The sequence below is a fragment of the Pseudonaja textilis genome, chromosome 5 (assembly GCF_049901715.1).
Source record: "Pseudonaja textilis isolate UNSWEBS1 chromosome 5, rPseTex1.2, whole genome shotgun sequence".
Taxonomy (NCBI): Eukaryota; Metazoa; Chordata; class Lepidosauria; order Squamata; family Elapidae; genus Pseudonaja; species Pseudonaja textilis.
In genome coordinates, this window is record NC_141994.1 from 73,639,687 (window position 1) to 73,657,458 (window position 17,772).

Consider the following 17,772-nt stretch of genomic DNA (forward strand, 5'->3'; position numbering starts at 1 on the left):
GGGAGTTGAAGTCCACCGATCTTAACGCTTGCCAAAATTGAGCAATGCATTCAAGAATGCCTGTTTATCCAAGGTTGCAGGGGTGTGGAAAAAAACCCACCTAATTGTGGACATCTTGATAAAAAACCCTGCAATTGATTTTCCTCCAAAATAGTAGACCTCACCCAAGAGCGGAAAAATTACTTGCACCCTCCGTCGCCCCGCAGTAAAAGTTTTAAAAACTACCTCTTTACTGCAACGGCCCACAAATATGTATTGTGTATATATCTTAACCACTTCTCTTCAGAGCAACTTTTTAAAAAGGTGATTTTAGCTAATATTCCACTAAAAGATTAGCAAATGCAGTGCTTTTTTAAGAAAAAATTTTTTTTGCTACGCATCTTAACACGTCCAGTGCTACAAAACGTTACCCGATCGTGTTTCTCACTAGTTGCGTCCCGACTGTAAAGCAAGTTGCCTTTAAGCGCTCTTTGTGCATTGTGTTTACACAAGTGCAAGCGAGCTAGTGTGATATGGCCGGGGTGTGTCTGCAGCTGGGGAATGTACTGTTTTGTAATTGTGGGTCTTCCTTGTCGGTGCCGAAACATTTGGAGATTGTCTTGGTTATCTTGATGTTAAATGTCTTGATATTAAATGGAATTATTTTGGTTAATCTTGTCTCAATGCCTGTTGGACTCGAAGTGAGTGAGGAGGTTGGGGAGGAGCATGGGCCGGTCCTGGAGTCTGAGGGAGGCTCTGACGAGGGCTCTGTGTCGGAAGCAGAGATGGGGCCAGGGCCGTCTGACGGTTATCAGCTGCCTTCGGAATCGGAGATCGGTGGGGAAGAAGAACAGCTGGAGCCTGTTCCCAGTGTGCGCATGCGCAGAGCTGCCAGAAGAAGGGAACATTTAAGGAACACAAGGCAGAGATGGGGCCAGGGCCGCCTGACAGTTATCAGCTGCCTTCGGAATCGGAGATCAGTGGGGAAGAAGAACAGCTGGAGCCTGTTCCCAGAGTGTGCATGCGCAGAGCTGCTAGAAGAAGGGAACAGCTAAGGAACACAAGGTAGAGATGGGGCCAGGGCCGTCTGACAATTATCAGCTGCCTTCGGAGTTGGAGATCAGTGGGGAAGAACAGCTGGAGCCTGTTGTCAATGTTTGCATGCACAGAGCTGCCAGAAGAAGGGTACAGCTAAGAAACAAGGGAGTAAGGGTACAGGTGGACAGTGAATGGCCCTTCCCATAGGGATTAAAAGAGGAGCAAAAGGGGAATGGGGTTTGTAGGAGACAATTAGTTCGTTTAATTAGTGTGAAGATCAGTTCCTGACTTCTTTCCAAGTCACTGCTGCTACAGCGTGGCATTTGAAAGCTATCGGCCTGGCAGCTCTCCAAGCCTGATAAAGGCCTGTCATTGTGCAATCTCTTGAAAGACTGTTTGCCGGGACTTTGCTGGAGAGGAATTCCCTTTAACTTAAATAAAAGGAGTTTTATCTGGATGAGGAGTTGGCTTCATGGTCTTGGGAACGGATCCCAGGATCAGAACAGATTCCCTGACTTTCCTGCTATTTCTTTCTGGTTTGGGGGCATTTAATCCCGTCCTCTTTTTCGACGTAACTCAAAAGCAGAAGTGAGGTGTTCTGCCATTAGCCCATACAGGTGGTGCTTGACTTACAACCATTTGCTTAGAGACTGTTTGAAGTTAGAATCGCACGGAAAAAAGTCAGTTGTCAAGACACCGACATGCACGCCCTGCCATGCCCTTGTTAGAGTTGGACTCTGAGGGAGAGAAGGAACAACCGACAGGGAGTGGAGGTGTGGCTCCGGAGGTGGTGGAGGACGCTGGGGAAGGGCAGAGGCCGGCTGGGCAGTCAGAGGAAGAACCAGGCCCATCCCCTCTTTATCCTAGGGCACGCAGGGAGGAACGGAGAAAGCAACAACTTGGCTAACGAGAGAGGAAGCGGCCATGATCCCCTCATTGGTTGCAGCTGGGAAGAACAGTATATAAGAGAGACGGTTACAACACAGCGTTTCCAGAATCAAAGTGTGTTTTGTTTTGGGCTGAAGTTATCTTGGTTGGCGTCCTTCCAACAGACTCTGACTTGTTCTCTCCTTGAATTTGGTAAATACTTCTGTCCTATTGTGGAAATTTCATCATTGTAGCTTGTTTGGTTTTTTTATTTCACCTCTATCTGCTCACTAAGTTCGGACTGTATTGCTTTCTTTTGAAGACTATTTTTGAGTACGTTTTATCTTTAACTGAGTATTATTGAACAGCGAGGCTAAGTTGGAGGCATAAAAGGACATTTATGTACATTTTGGATTTTGCTACGTTTGTGTTACACTCCGGGTCATCCCATTCCCATTCAAATCATAAGTCTCTCAGAATAAAAAAGATTGATTTATTAGGAGTTAATATGGCCGTGTTTCCTGGTTGCAACCGACTCTGAGATACATCATACATTTCCCCCTTGACCCTGGTCTTCCTCACCCCGTCCCCTGGATGCATATTTTCCAATGAGACACATCCACAGAATACTTTATTGGCCAAGTGTGATTGGACACACAAGGAATTTGTCGTGGTGTAAATACTCTCAGTATACATAAAAGAAAAGGTACATTCGTTAAGAATCAAGAATCCTAACGTACAACACTTAATGATAGCCATAGGGTACAATCAAGAATAGCCAAGAATCATCAATCATGCTCTCCAGTAATAATCTTGCGCGCCAACAGCTTCGGCTGCCTCACAGTTATCTGAAGCATTTATGGAATGCACTGCTTTTCCCCCCACTCCCTTTCTGATGGCAACTTAAAAGACCAAAGGAGTATTTTTTTTAGTTGACATCAGTTATGATGGTGTGTTGTGGTTAGCCGGCAGCAGGTGCGGATGGCTGAGGAGAGCAAGGACTCAGATGAGGGGCCGGGACCATCAGGGAGTAGACTTCTGCCTTCAGAGATTGTGGGGGCCGGCAGCAGCGATGAGGAGGTTCCTGAGGAGCCTGTGCCAAGGGCGCGTGAGCGCAGGATTGCTCAGAGAAAACAGCAGTTACCACAGCATGGGCAACTCGGGAGTAAGGCTGAAAGGTAATGGCCCCTCCTTCAAGAAGATAAAACCAGCTGTGAATCGGACGTTCTTTGCAGGAAGCAAAAACGTTTTGAAACTCAGCCTCGTGGACATTCCAGTTTGTATTTGAAGATTCATGTCTTGCAAATTATTTCTTGTCTGTTATCTTTTGGGAAGCCTCGCACAGTTTGGGCAGGGCTTGTGCTCATCACAGCTAATTATTTTGCAGAAGCATTAAAAGGTTTCTGTTCCCTTTGGATTGGGTTTGATTTGTTGGAAAAGGGCGGGGGGCCAGAACATGGTGTTTCACACTTACCGACCATCATGACACCACCACGCTCACCTGATCAAAACTCAGGCAACTGGCATGTACTTAACGACAGTTGCACTGTCCTGGTGGGAGGCCACGCGATCCCCTCTTGTGACCTTCCTGTCCGACACGCAGAGTCGATATAGAGAAGCTGGGTTTGCTTAAAATTCTGCACGGTTAACAACTGCAGTGGTTTGCTTAGCGACCGTGGCAAAAAAAACTGAGTTTACTAACCACAGCGTTCACTTAATGACCGGCGTGGAAAAAAAACAACAATCGTAAAAACAGGTTGGTTTTCTGAGTGACCCGCATTAGGATCCTCTCAACTTGCAACCGTCATAAGTCGAGGACTCCCTGCGTGCTGCCCTTTTGAATGGACATCCGGTAGCTCCAGGTGGCCAGGTCGTAAATGTTGAGAGACCCGTTATTGACAGTCCTCGACTTACAACCGTTCATTTAGTGTCTGTTCAAAGTCGCAACGGCACTGAAAAAAAATGTGAATTAGGGCCATTTTTCACACTTACGACCGTTGCAGCATTTTTCCCCCCCCAACGGTCACGGGATCAAAAATTTGGCAACCGATTCTTATTTATGATGGTTGCAGTGTTCCCTTTTTTTGTGACCTGGTAAGCAAAGTCAACGAAGCCAGATTCGTTTAACGACCATGTTGCTAACTTAACCATGGCGGGGATTCACTTAACGTCCGTGACAAGTGGTAAAAATGAGGCAAAAGCCGTCGAAGAGCTGTCTTGCTTCACTAGCAAATGGGAAACTTTGGTTTACTTCACATCCATGTTAACTAACTCAAGGGCAGCAATTCACTTCGCAACTCTGGCAAGGGAAATCGTAAAAACGGGCCAAAAAGTCATTTAACCGCCGTCTCGCTTCGCAATGGAAATTTTGGTTTCCACTGTTGTTAAGTCAGGGAGTATCTGTAACATCCAGCAGTCCCTAGGTTCTTAAACCCTCAGCACATCTCTCTGCCCCACCTCAATTTTTGTTTTTAAAAAAGGCTTAAATTTATAATAATTGATTATAAAGGGGAAGATGGGATGACAGCCCTCTTGTGATTCGCATCAGGAGATACGCCGCAGCCATACAAATTAAAAATATTTTTGTTTTTAAAAAAAGGCTTAAATTTATAATAATTGATTATAAAGGGGAAGATGGGATGACAGCCCTCTTGTGATTCGCATCAGGGGATACGCCGCAGCCGTACAAATTAAAAATATTGGCCATCCGGCTGGCCTCGACTCCAGTTCTTGTCAAATCCCTTATCTATGCATGAAATTTTATTGAAGCTGCCTCGATTATTTAACAATAAGCTCCATGCAAGGCTTTTTTGAAAAAAAAAAAAAGGTTTTTAAATATAAGTATAAATATAAAAATACTAGCTAGAGACCCCGTGTTTCGCTACGAAACTATGTGGTTGGGCTTAGGTTTTGGGGAGGCAGAAAAAAATTCTGTCTTTGCCTTCCAGCATCCATCAGGATTCATCTGCCTAGCGTCCTGTCAGTGTGTGAGACAGTTGAGGGCTGTTTGGAAACTGAAACAGTGTTTGCTGTATGAGCAAGGAGACAGCAAGGAGCCTGGGTGTGGCTTAGCTCAACTGTTCTGTACTAAAGCTGCTTGGGGCTGTGAAACTTACCAATTTATGTTGTTCAGTGTGAAGTTGATTAAAGTGAGTTTGCTCCGTTTTGCGACTATTCTCGCCACGTTGGTGATTTATTTACTAGCTCGATACCCATATTTATTTACTAGTATTTATTTACTAGCTCGATACCCATATTTATTTACTAACATTTATTTACTAGCTCGATACCCCTGCTATGAAACTATGTGGTCGGGCTTAATTTGGGGGGAGGGAAATAAGGGAGAAAAAAATTCTGCCTCTGCCTGCCAGCATCCATCAGTATTCGTCTGGCTAGCATCCTGTCAATGTGTGAGAGAGTTGAGGGCTGTTTGGAAACTGAAACAGTATTTGCTGTGTGAGCAAGGAGACAGCAAGGAGCCTGGGCGTGGCTTAGCTCAACTGTTCTGTACTAAAAGCTGTTTGGTGCTGTGAAACTGAGACTGAAACTCTTCTCCTCTGCTTGTATTTTGCATTTGGAAGAGATTTCTTTTTTTTAGGTGGGGAGGGGGAGTAGAACTCCTTAGCATCAGAGCGTGTTAATAATAATAATAATAATAATAATAATAATAATAATAATAATATAGGAAATACTCTAAATGCTCTGATGGTCCTTTCGAAAAATCCTTTCTTAGTGAGCCCCTAGAAGCCAAGAGGAACATATGTGCCTAATTTCAAGTTCGTAGCCTTTACGGTTCTGGAGATTTTCTGATGATGCGTGAGTGGTATTTCACTTTTATATATACAGATAGAATGTAGAATACAATAGAAGGTGCCGTCCATCTCATGCAGTTGGTATCTCGCAGTCCTCGACTTTTAACGGCCGAAATGGACGGTTGTTAAGTCGTGACGGTTGCAAAGCAGGTCGCTCGCCTGACCCACCTGACGTTACGATGTTTTGGGTATTTTTTAGCGGCCATCGTAAAAGAGAACGCCGGCCATCGTTTAGCAAATGACTAATAACGTCGGTTGGCAAAAGCTGTTAGCCTTTTTTGTGTATAAATTGGCTGCATTTATTAACAATACATCGAATGAATTAACACATTAAATCGATTGAACCACCGTGGAGCATTTCTGAAGGAAAGTAGAAGTGTCAGTTTTCTGCAAAACAAAAAAAAAGTTATAAAACTTAGTCACGTGGCTGCAAACAGCGGGAAATGCTGGCCAGTTGTTGGCCACACGCCGGTCACATGATTGTCCAAACTTCAGATGAGTATGAGTATCTTTGGAGGATTCCGTCGTAACTTTGAGCTAAGCAACGGGTCATCACCGAGGCCTGCTTGTCCCAGACTTCTGGTTCGCACCTTTCAAAAAAGAGGGAATTTAAACTAGGTTAGATGGGAGGTGGAGGTGGGGGGAATTGTATCAGAGCAGTACTCACTACCTCCAAAAGTTGGCTAGTGCCGCCGGAGTCTTATAGCCCCAACATTCACCTTGGCTGTATAGAAATAAAAGGGAGGAAATATGGAACGAGTGAAGCACATCACATTGAGACCTGTGGACTTCAACTCCCAGAATCCCCCAGCCAGTCAGACATCTGCAAGAAAGCAACCAAACTCAGGGACTACCAAGAGCCCCAGTCCTCCTCCTCCTCCTCCTCCTCTCCATAAACTCCACTCCTTTCCAGCACTGATGATGTTACCTAGCTGGGTCATGAAACGTCTGTAAGGAAACCACCAGGCTCAGAGGGCACCAAGGACCCCACAGCCATCCTCCTCCTCCTCCTCCTCCTCCCTTCTTCTCTTCCTTGCTTCTCTTCCTCCAACCCCACTCCTTTCTAGCACTGATAATGTTACCTAGTTGGGTCATGAACCGTCCGCCAGGAAATAACCAGGTTCAGAGAGCACCAAGGACTCTGCAGTCTTCTCCCTCCGCCGCCGCCGCCTCCTCTTCCTCTTCCTCCTTCCTCCTCCTCCTCCCACTCTCTGCAAACCTCACTCCCTCCTAACGCTGATGAAGTACCCTAGTTGGGTCATGAAACGTCTGCAAGAGAACCCCCACCCCACCCCCGTCCAACCCCTGAGCTACAACGCTTCTCCTCTCTCCCTTTATCACCTTCGCCCCCCCCACGCCCCTCCCACCTCTCCACCGAGGGGGGGGTGGTGGGGGGCAGCGGAGGAGGGTCTCCCTTCCCCTCCCCCCACCCACCCGGGGGCGGCGCCTTCCTCCTCCTCCCCCTCCCCTCCCCGCCCCCGGTCCAACCTCCGCCGCGCCTGCCTCGAGCGGGGAGTCCCAGACCCGCCGCGGCTTCTCTGCAGCCGCCGCCGCCGCCGCCGCCCCGCCGGTTCTCTCTCGCTCTCGGTCCCCGGCCGTCATGTCCCGCGAGTGGGAGCTCGGCGGGCACCGCCGCCGCCGCTCCGCGCAGGACGGCTACGGTGAGTGGGGCTGCCCGCGCCCCCGGGGTCCCGTCCTCCTGCGCTGCCCGGCGGCGGAGCCTGGGGGGACGGCGAGCCTCCTCCGCCTGCCTGCCTGCCTTTCTCCCACGCCCTCCGCCTCCTCCTCCTCCTCCTCCGGGACTACAGAGCCCATCGGCCGCTGGCAGGGGAGGAGGGGAGAGGGAGTCCGGAGACCCCAAGGCTGGAGTGGGTGGAGGGGGGCGAGAAAAGGTCCTGGTTATCAGGCGGGGGGGGGGACGGCTGGGAAGCATGGGGATGGGAGTCCTGCACCCAGCTGGGAAGCATGGGGATGAGAGTCCGCTCCCAGGTGGAGGGAGGGGGCGCTGGGAAGGATGGGCATGGGAGTCCTGCACCCAGCTGGGAAGGATGGGGATGAGAGTCCTGCTCCCAGGTGGAGGGAGGCGCTGGGAAGGATGGGCATGGGAGTCCTTCACCGAGTTGGGAAGGATGGGGATGAGAGTCTTGCTCCCAGGAGGAGGGAGGGCAGCTGGGAAGCATGGGGATGGGAGTCCTTCACCCAGCTGGGAAGGATGGGGATGAGAGTCCTGCACCCAGCTGGGAAGGATGGGGATGAGAGTCCTGCTCCCAGCTGGGAAGGATGGGGATGAGAGTCCCGCTCCCAGGTGGAGGGAGGGGGCACTGGGAAGGATGGGCACGGGAGTCCCTGCCCCCAGGTGGGAAGGATGGGGATGGGAGTCCCGCTCCCAGTTGGGGTTGCAAGTCGGCTGGGAGGGATGGGCATGGGAGTTCTGCACCCAGGTGGAGGAGGGGGGGCTGGGGAGGATGGGAGTCCGGCACCAGCTTGTGTGGCAGGAGGGGGGGCAGCCTGGGGTTAGGAAAAGTTTTCCCTCTGTTTATGGTGGGGGGGTCTTGGGGAAGGGTCTTCCTGAGCCCACCCCAGAGGGGCTGAGGGCTGGCCGTGGTGTGATGGGCAGGCGAGGGGCCCCCATAATCCACCTCGGGAGGAAACCTCCTCTTGCACACCAATTTGCAAAGCATGAGTGAACCTCAGAAACTTTCCTTGGGCAGCTTTGGGCTTCTGTGGGGATTGATTGATTGTGGATTGATTGATTGATTGGGAGGAGGAGGAAGAGGAGGGGGGACTGTGGGGTCCTTGGTGCTCTTTGAACTTGGGCGGTTTCCTTGCAGACATTTCATGACCCAACTAGGTAACATCATCAGTGCTAGAAGGGAGGGAGTGGGGTTTGTGGAGAGGAGGAGGAGGGAGGGGAGGAGGAGGAGGAAGAGGAGGAAGGAAGGGAGGAGGAGGAGGAGGAGGGAAGGGAGGAGGGAAGGAAGAGGAGGAGGAAGAGAAGGAGGAGGAGGAGAAGGAAGAGGAAGGAGGAGGGGGAGGAGGAGGGAGGAGGAGGAGGAAGGAAGAGGAGGAGAGGAAGAGAAGAGAAGGGAGGAGGAGGAGGGAGGAGGGGAGGAGGAAGGAAGAGGAGAGGAAGGAAGAGAAGGAGGGAGGAGGAGAAGGAAGAGGAAGAGGAGGGGAAGGAGGGAGGAGGAGGGGAGAAGGAAGAGGAGGAGAAGGAGAGGAGGAGGAGGAGAAGGAAGAGGAAGAGGAGGAGGAGGAGGGGAGGAAGAGGGGAGGAGGAGGAGGGAGGAGGGAGGAGGAGGAGAGCTTGGTGGTTTCCTTGCAGACATTTCATGACCCAACTAGGTAACAGCATCAGTGCTGGAAGGGAGTGAGTTTGTGGAAGAGAAGAGAGGAGGAGAAGGAGGACTGTGGAGTCCTTGGTGCTCTTTGAACGTGGTTGTTTTCTTGCAGACATTTCATTGCCAAGCTTCACATCCTTACTGCTCAGTGTGCTGATCATGTTACCTAGTTTGGTAATGAAACGTCTGCAAAAAAAAACCCACCCAGCTCAGGGAGGACCAAGGAACTCCATCTATTGATTATGGAATGCTGTGTTTGGCTTTAATTTAACTTAATTTAATTTAAATTCATTTCTGTTCATAATTTGTCGTGTTTTAATCATGTTTGAACAATCAGCCCTCCAGACTCACGTATATGAGATCTATATAAAGTCGTTAAATATAAAACAAAAGAAATAAAATTGTCGTCCCATTGTCAGAAATGTTGACCCGAAAGTGTTGGACCTAAATAAAAATATATTTTTTTAAAAAAAAATGTTGACCTATAAAGATCATTTATTGATGGAGTCAAATTCCATATCAGTATTTTGAAGGCAAATGGGAAAAACCCAGCCTTGATATTCTGTCTTGTGATATTTGTATATTTTTATATTTCAACCACGTGTTAAAATTAAGCCAGTGAATAAATTAGCATAAAGAAAGTAGCAGAAAACCCAGGGACAGAATTTGGAGGAAGTAGAATTGACGGGGAAATAATCAGTTTTGAAAGAGAGAAAAAAGGGAGGAAGTTAAAATAAGTGATGTTGGTTTCTAAGAATGTTTTTAATATGCTTTTTCTCACATTATAGCCTGCTGGGTTCATTTGGACTACATTGGGCTTCTTCTGTCTTTAGGATATCTTTATTCAATTGTGGTCATTAAGTCAAGAACTTGATCAAATGTTAAATAAATGTCTTTATTAAATATATTGTGTGAAGTAGAGTAATAAAGCTGTATAATGATAATGTTCCATCCCTTCCCTAAGGCAGGAGACCTTATATATACCACCTCAGAATTCTATTCCTCCTCTTTTCCCTCCTATTTATACCTATCCTCTTCCTCCTTCGTCTTCCTCCCCTCTCTCCTTCTCTTCCTTTTCTATTCTACAAACCCCACACTGAGGATGTTACCTTGCTGGGTCATGAAATGTCTCAGAGAAAACCACCACATAACACTAAGGGCCCCATAATCCTCCTCCTCCTCCTCCTCCTCCTCCTCCTCCTCCTCCTCCTCCTCCTCCTCCTCCAGCCCCACTTCCAAATCCAACTCCCTTATAGCACTGATGATGTTACCTAGTTGGGTCAAGAAAGGTCTCCCAAGAAAACCACCCAGCTCAGAGCGCACCAAGGACCCCACGGTCATCGTCGTCCTTCTCTTTCTCTTTCTTTCTCCTTCTCTTCCCCTTCTCCCTCCTCTTCTTCCTCTCCCTCCTCCTCTCTGCAAACCCCACTTCCTTCCAACATTGATGATGTTACCTAGTGGGGTGATGATATGTCTGGAAGAAAACAACCGAGCTCACAGATCCCCAAGGAGCCCACAGTTCTCCCATCATCTCCTCCTCCTCCTCCTCCTCCTCCTCCTCCTCCTCCTCCTCCTCCTCCTCCTCCCTTCCAAATCCAACTCCCTTCTACCACTGATGACGTTACTAGCTGGGTCATGAAACGTCTGCAAGAAAACAACCCAGCTCAGAGAGCACCAAGGAGCCCACAGTTCTCCCCATCTCTTCCTCTTCTTCTTCTTCTTCTTCTTCTTCTTCCTCCTCCTCCTCCTCCTCCTCCTCCTCCTCCTCCTCCTCCTCCTCCTCCTCCTCCTCCTCCTCCTCCTCCTCCTCCTCCTCCTCCCCTTCCAAATCCAACTCCCTTCTACCACTGATGACGTTACCTAGCTGGGTCATGAAACGTCTCCAAGAAAACCACCCAGCTCAGAGAGCACCCAGGACCTCACATTTCAGCCCTGAGCTACAACTATTCTCCATTATCGGTATTATAGAGGTGTTTTGCCACACTTTGGTGGCAGATGATGGGAAAACAGCCTTCCTTCGATATGTGAGTGACCTCAGCCAGGGACGGGCCAGGACAGGTGTGGAGTTTTCCACCCAGACGTGCATTTTGGGACCTTTCTAGATAAAAGGTGATCTTAATCTCAATAACATTCCTTCTTCAACAATCCAGGCTAAGCCCCCCCACTCGTCCTTTTCCCCCGCCCATCAAGGTGACCAAACCCCAGAGATACCATCACCTTGAAGGCTTCTACAAATGAGATCACCGTTGTGTGGCTCCTGCTGCGTCAGATTCTGTGTGCATTTTCTTGTTTTCCCACCTTATCTACAAAACCAGCCTCACCTAAAAGTCTGTCCTCCAGGTCAGGATTGTCCTCCAAAAGTCTTCCATCCTCCAGGTCAGGATTGCTCCAAAGGTGCATTTTTTTCAGGAAGGCAACTGGACTTTTCTTATTTTTTGTTTTTCTTTTGAAGAGATTTTGGTTCTCATCCAAGAAGCTTCTTGGATGGTGGGAAGCGGAAGGATTGAAACTCCTTGAAAGTCATTTGCAGCCTTTTTAGTGAGTCATTAAGGCCGCTTGGAGGTTTGTCTGCGTCCTCAGGGTCCACCTGTGTGGTGCAAATGGATGTGGAGCCTTCTGAATGGATGGTGAGGAAGGGAAGGATTGATCTTCGGGGATTTTATTTGGGTTTTTTTTGGTTTTTTGGGGGGCCTTGAGGTTACTGTCCTCGGGTCACCTGAGGTGCAATTGAGCCTTTTATACGCAGGTTTGGGTTTAGTGAGTCATTGAGGCCGCTTGGAGGTTTATCTGTGTCCTCAGGGTCACCTGAGTGGTGCAAATGGGTGTAGAATAAAAGGACTGTGCAATTCCAAAAAGGCTCCACGCTCATTTGCACCGCTGGGGTGGCTCTGAGTACACAGTTAAACTTCCAAATGGCCCGAACGACCCTCTAAAAAGGATGCAAATGACCAGCAGCCTGCAAGGAATATCAATCCTTTCATTCCCCACCATTCGGTCAGGGTTGAAGAAGCTCCTCGGATGAGAAGCGAAACCTCTTCAAAGAAAAAAAACAGAAAGTCCAGTTGCCTCCTGAAAAAGCACCTGTGGGACAGTCTCACCTAGCGTGCTTTCCGAAGAGATGGCTGGCTTGTTTGCTTTCTGCAGCCACATCAGTGGCCACTGGGAGTATGGCCAAAGCTGGACGTTTGCAAACTCCAGTGGGCTTTGGTGGCTCCAGCGTGCAACCTTTGCTGTTGTTTTGGAGTGACCGCCGATGTTCCCTCCTTAACTATCAGAATGATTGCTGCTGTGTTGCAAACAGAAGGGAGGTAGAAATCTGATCCGTAACAAAAGGAGAGAATATTTGTGGTTCAGGGTTGATCTGTGGAGTCCTGGTGATTTTCTTGCTGACGTTTCGTGATCCAGCTAGGTAACGTCATCAGCGCTGGAATGGAATGAGGTCTGTGGAGTAGAGGAGGAAGAAAAAAAAAGAAGGGAAGGGAAGAGGGAGAAGGAAGGGGAGGAAGGAAGGAAGGGAGGAAGGGAGGAAGGAAGGAAGGAAGGAGGAGGAGGAGGAGGAGGAGGAGGAGGAGGAGGAGGAGGAGGAGGAGGAGGAGGAGGAGAAAGATAAGAACAGTGAGGTCCTTGGTGGTCTCTTGAACTTGGTGGGTTTTTTGCAGATGTTTAGGTACCATCATCAGTGTTGGAAGGATTGGTGGAGTAGAGGAGAAAGAGTAGAAGAAAGAGAAGAGAAGAGAAGAGAAGAGAAGAGAAGAGAAGAGAAGAGAAGAGAAGAGGAAGGAAGGAAGGAAGGAAGGAAGGAAGGAAGGAAGGAAGGAAGGAAGGAAGGAAGGAAGGAGAAAAAGAACAATGAGGTCCTTGATGCACTCTGAGCTTGGTTATTTTTTTGAAGACATTTCATGATCCAACTAAGTAACATCATCAGTGCTAAAATTTCCTTGCTCCTTTCTAGCACTGATGATGTTACCTAGTTGGATCACAAAACATCTACCAGAAAACAACCAAGCACAGTGAATACAATAGATACCATATCCATTTTCTTCCTCCTCGTCCTCCTCGTCCTCCTTCTCCTCCTCCCTGTAAGCCTCACTCCCTTCTAGCACTGATGATGTTACCTAGTTGGGTCATGAAACGTCTGCAAGAAAACAACCAAGTGAGCACCAGGGACCCCATAAATACATCCATACAATCCCTCTTATTAGTAGCCTGTCTAAAACCACCACACTTAAACTGAAATTGTTCTAATCTAACCTGTAAGTCTGGACTATGAGAGTGACTGGTCCTCACTGTTTTCACTGAATTTGTTTTTTTTTTTTCCCACAATACTCGTAGTAACTTATATTACTCCCACTTGGGCGGGGGGTTGGGCTAGATGACCTATAAGGTCCCTTCCAACTCTGATTATCTGTTATCTGTTATTTTTCTCTGGCCATTTTCTCTTCTTCATCCCTCAGGTCTCCTGAAAAATATCCATTTTTAGGAAAGGTTTAAATTTTGTTCAGGATCCTGGGCCCATCAATCGCTCGGCTGACACTCCTCATTCCTCTCACCTCCCATACAAAATATTGTAACTATTTGGCACCTAGTTGTGGCAGAAAAATGCAATAAGGGGTGCAACGACACAACTTAGCAATCAGGTGCTATGCACCGTGACGTCTTTCTCTCTCTCTCTCTCTTTTAAACGGTATTTTTGCAAGAATGAAAGAAACGCAGTTCAGAATAAAGGCAGATTGAGAGCCAATCCAGGTTATTTATTTAGATTTAAAACTGTAGAGATAGTCCTTGTTTAGCGACCACAATTGGGACTGGTCCCTTGGTCATTAAACGAAGCAGTCGCTCAAGTGAAATCACTGCGCTTGAGGATCTGACTTTGGGTTTTTCTTTGCTTTAGAGGAAGTGCTCGAATTATGGCCATAATGGAGCCAGAAATTTCGGTTGTTAAGTGAGATGTTTGTTAAGTGAGTTTTTGCCCCCATTTTACAACCTTTCTTCACCGCCGTTGTTAAGTGAATGGCTGCAGTTGATAAGTTAGGAAGCCGGTCGTTAAGCGAATCTGGCTCCCACCCCATTGACCGGGCTTGTCGGAAGGTTGCAAAAGGGGATCAGGTGACCCCAAGGAGGCTGCAACCGTCATAAGTATGAGACGGTTGTCAAGTGCCTGAATTTTGACCTTGTGACCCTGGGGAGGCTGCAAAGGTCGTAACTGTGAAAAAGGGGACTTTTTTTCATGACTGTCATAATTGCAGACGGTCGCCATCCAAGGCTGTTCTGTTCTGTTCTATAGTCTATTATATTCTCTATTCTGTTTTATTATATTATTATCTATTCTACATTCTATTCTGTTCTATATTTTATTCTATTCTATATTTCACTCTGCTCTATGTTTTATTCTATTCTATATTCTATTCTATTCTATATTTTATTCTATCTTATATTCTCTTCTGTTCTATATTCTATTCTGTTCTCTTCTATATTCTCTTCTCTTCTATATTATTCTATTCTATATTTCATTCTATTCTATATTCTATTCTATCCTTTTCCATTCTCTTCTATATTTTATTCTGTTCTATATTTTATTCTATTCTATATTTTATTTTATTCTGTTCTATTCTATATTCTATTCTATTCTATATTCCATTCTATTCTATTCTATTCTATTCTATTCTATTCTATTCTATGCTCTATTCTGTTCTATATTTTATTCTGTTCTATTCTATATTTTGTTCTATTCTATATTCTATTCTATTGTATCCTTTCTATTCTATACTATATTTTATTCTGTTCTATATTTTATTCTATTCTATATTTTATTTTATTCTGTTCTATTCTATGTTTTATTCTATTCTATATTCTATTCTATTCTATTCTATGTTCTGTTCTGTTCTATATTTTATTCTGTTCTATTCTATATTTTGTTCTATTCTATATTCTATTGTATCCTTTCTATTCTATACTATATTTTATTCTGTTCTATATTTTATTCTATGTTTTATTCTATTCTATATTCTATTCCACCCTGTTCTGTTCCGTTTGCTGTTCTGTTCTATGTTGTTTTCTATACTAACCTCCATTATGGTCGTAAGTTGAGGATTACCTGAATTTTGCAGAGCCATACTCCTAGCTTATCTCTTAGATAAACATGGAGGCCAATAACAACCTGTGACCGAATTTGGCTGAGTTTGTCTGCATTTTAGTTTTTCCAAAGATGTTTGTAACCATGTTTGTTTTTGTCTTTGCAAAGGGCAGGGGATTATGATATATATATATATATATATATATATATATATATATATATATATATATATATATATATATATATATATATATATATGTATATATATATATTTGCTGGAAAATAACAAAAAAGAGGTGTGGTCCTACAATCGAATTCCAGCGATTCTCAGCCAGTTGCTTCTGGGCAATTCCTCAAACAGGTCATAAACTGAAACACAGCATAGAATATTTATTTATTTATGTACAGGTAATCCTTGAGTTACAGCCATTCCTTTAATGACTGTTTGAAGTTGCAACGGCTCTGAAATAGGCTGTTATTCACACTTACGACCACTGCCGCATCCCCGTGGCCGGGTGATCAAAATTCAGACACTTGTCAACTGATTCATAGTTATGACGGTCGCTCAGGGTGTCCCCGGGGGTCATGTAATCCCCTTTTGTGACCTTCTGACAAGCAAAGTCAATGGGGACAGCCGGATTCACTTAACAACCGGATTTCTGTTTTATCAGCTGCAGTGATTCACTTAACAACAAGGTGGCCAGGAAGGTCATAAAATGGAGCAAAATTCTCACTTAACAAATGTCTCGCTCAGCAACAGAAATGTTGAGCTCCGTTGTGGTCCTGAGTTATTTCTTCATCTATTTTCAGGCAGTCCTTGAGCCCAAGATTTCTGCGGCCAAACGAGACGGTTGTTGAACTGAGTTTGGCCCCCCTTTTACGACCATTCTTGCCACCGTTGTTAAGCAAATCACTGCAGGGGTTCGAGTCAAGGGCTTCAGGAAGCTGCCTTGCACAGCTCCAGTTTCCTGAAGTTTTTTTTTTCTTTGAATCGGGTTCCTGTGTGGATTTTGTCAAAAGGTCGCAAAAGGGGATCCCGTAACCCCCGGGACGTTGCAGCCCGTCATAAATATGAGTCAGTTGCTGAGCGTCCAAATCTTGATCACATGACCAAGGAGGATGCTGCAACGGTCGTTACTGTGAAAACCGGCCGTAAGCCACTTTTTTCAGTGCCACTGTAACTTTGAAGAGTCGCTGAATGAACGGTCGTAAATCGAGGACTTCCTGCATGCAGATTTATTGCCAGGTTAAGCTCTCTACAAGAATCTGGCCAACTGATCGTTAAGGGAGAATGAGCGGGAGATAAGAAGGCATTGAGGGTGGGCTAGATTTTAACAGATTTAGCAGATTAACTTGGAAGGGACCTTGTAGGTCATCTAGTCCAACCCCTTGCCCAGGCAGGAGACCCTACACCATTTCTGATGGATGGCAGTCCAGTCTCTTCTTGAAAACTGCCAGCGACGAAGCTCCCACGACGCCTGAAAGGTCGCTACGTGAACAGTCGTAAGTCGAGGACTTCCTGCATGGAGATTTATTGCCAGCTTTAAGCTCTCTGCAAGAATCTGGCCAACTCACAGTCGAGGGAAATGAGCAGGGGATGAAAAGGCATTGAGGACGGGCTAGATTGAACAGATTTAGCAGAGTTGGAAGGGACCTTGTAGGTCATCTAGTCCAACCCCTCACCCCAAGCAGGAGATCCTACACCTTTTCTGACAAATGGCAGTCCAGTCTCTTCTTGAAAGCCCCCCCAGCGATGAAGCTCCCATAATGTCTGAAAGGTCACTAAGTGGGAACAGTTGTAAGACGAGGACTGCCTGAGCTCTTGCAAAACAGGCCTCTTGGGGCTCATCAGGAAACACCCCCTTTTTCCCCACCTCCTTGCCCCCGCTTCCGATCCGGCCAGTTTCTGCTTACTTTTCTCTCGACAGGCGGACAGACTTTTGAAACCTAATTTTGGATTTCCTGTGGGGTTTTTTGGTTTTTGTTTTATTCTGAAGGGTGCCAGGTGGGTGAAGGCGAAGCAGCCTTTGCAAACTGCTTCCTGTTCATTTCTTTCCCTTTTAAAAAAATATCATCAGAGTAGAGTAGAGTAGAGTAGATATTCTATCTATCTATCTATCTATCTATCTATCTATCTATCTATCTATCTATCTATGTTATCCTATATCTATCCATATCTATCTATCTATCTATCTATCTATCTATCTATCTATCTATCTATCTAATCTATCCTTTATCTATCTATCTGTCTATCTAATTATATATCCTCTATCTATCTATCTATCTATCTATCTATCTATCTATCTATCTATCTATCTATCTATCTATCTATCTATCTATCTATGTTATCCTATATCTATCCATATCTATCTATCTATCTATCTATCTATCTATCTATCTATCTATCTATCTATCTATCTATCTATCTATCTATCTCTATTTATCTATCTATCTATCTATCTATCTATCTATCTATCTATCTATCTATCTATCTATCTATCTATCTATATATCCTATATCTATCTATCTATCTATCTATCTATCTATCTATCTATCTATCTATCTATTTCTGTCTGTCTATCTGTCTGTCTATCTATCTATCTATCTATCTATCTATCTATCTATCTATCTATCTAATTATATACCCTATATCTATCTATCT

The 17,772-nt window shown here is 45.8% G+C and overlaps 1 protein-coding gene across 1 annotated transcript in view; it reads left to right on the forward strand.

The window, feature by feature from the left end:
• The first annotated feature begins 7,214 nt into the window (after positions 1-7,214).
• LOC113450988 (uncharacterized) overlaps positions 7,215-17,772 on the forward strand; it is a 45,421-nt gene continuing 34,863 nt past the window's right edge. Inside the window, exon 1 of the mRNA XM_087935368.1 lies at positions 7,215-7,357. Within this exon, the coding sequence (XP_087791494.1) occupies positions 7,297-7,357 (61 nt within the window). The 5' untranslated portion in view covers positions 7,215-7,296. The remainder of the gene's footprint in view (positions 7,358-17,772) is intronic.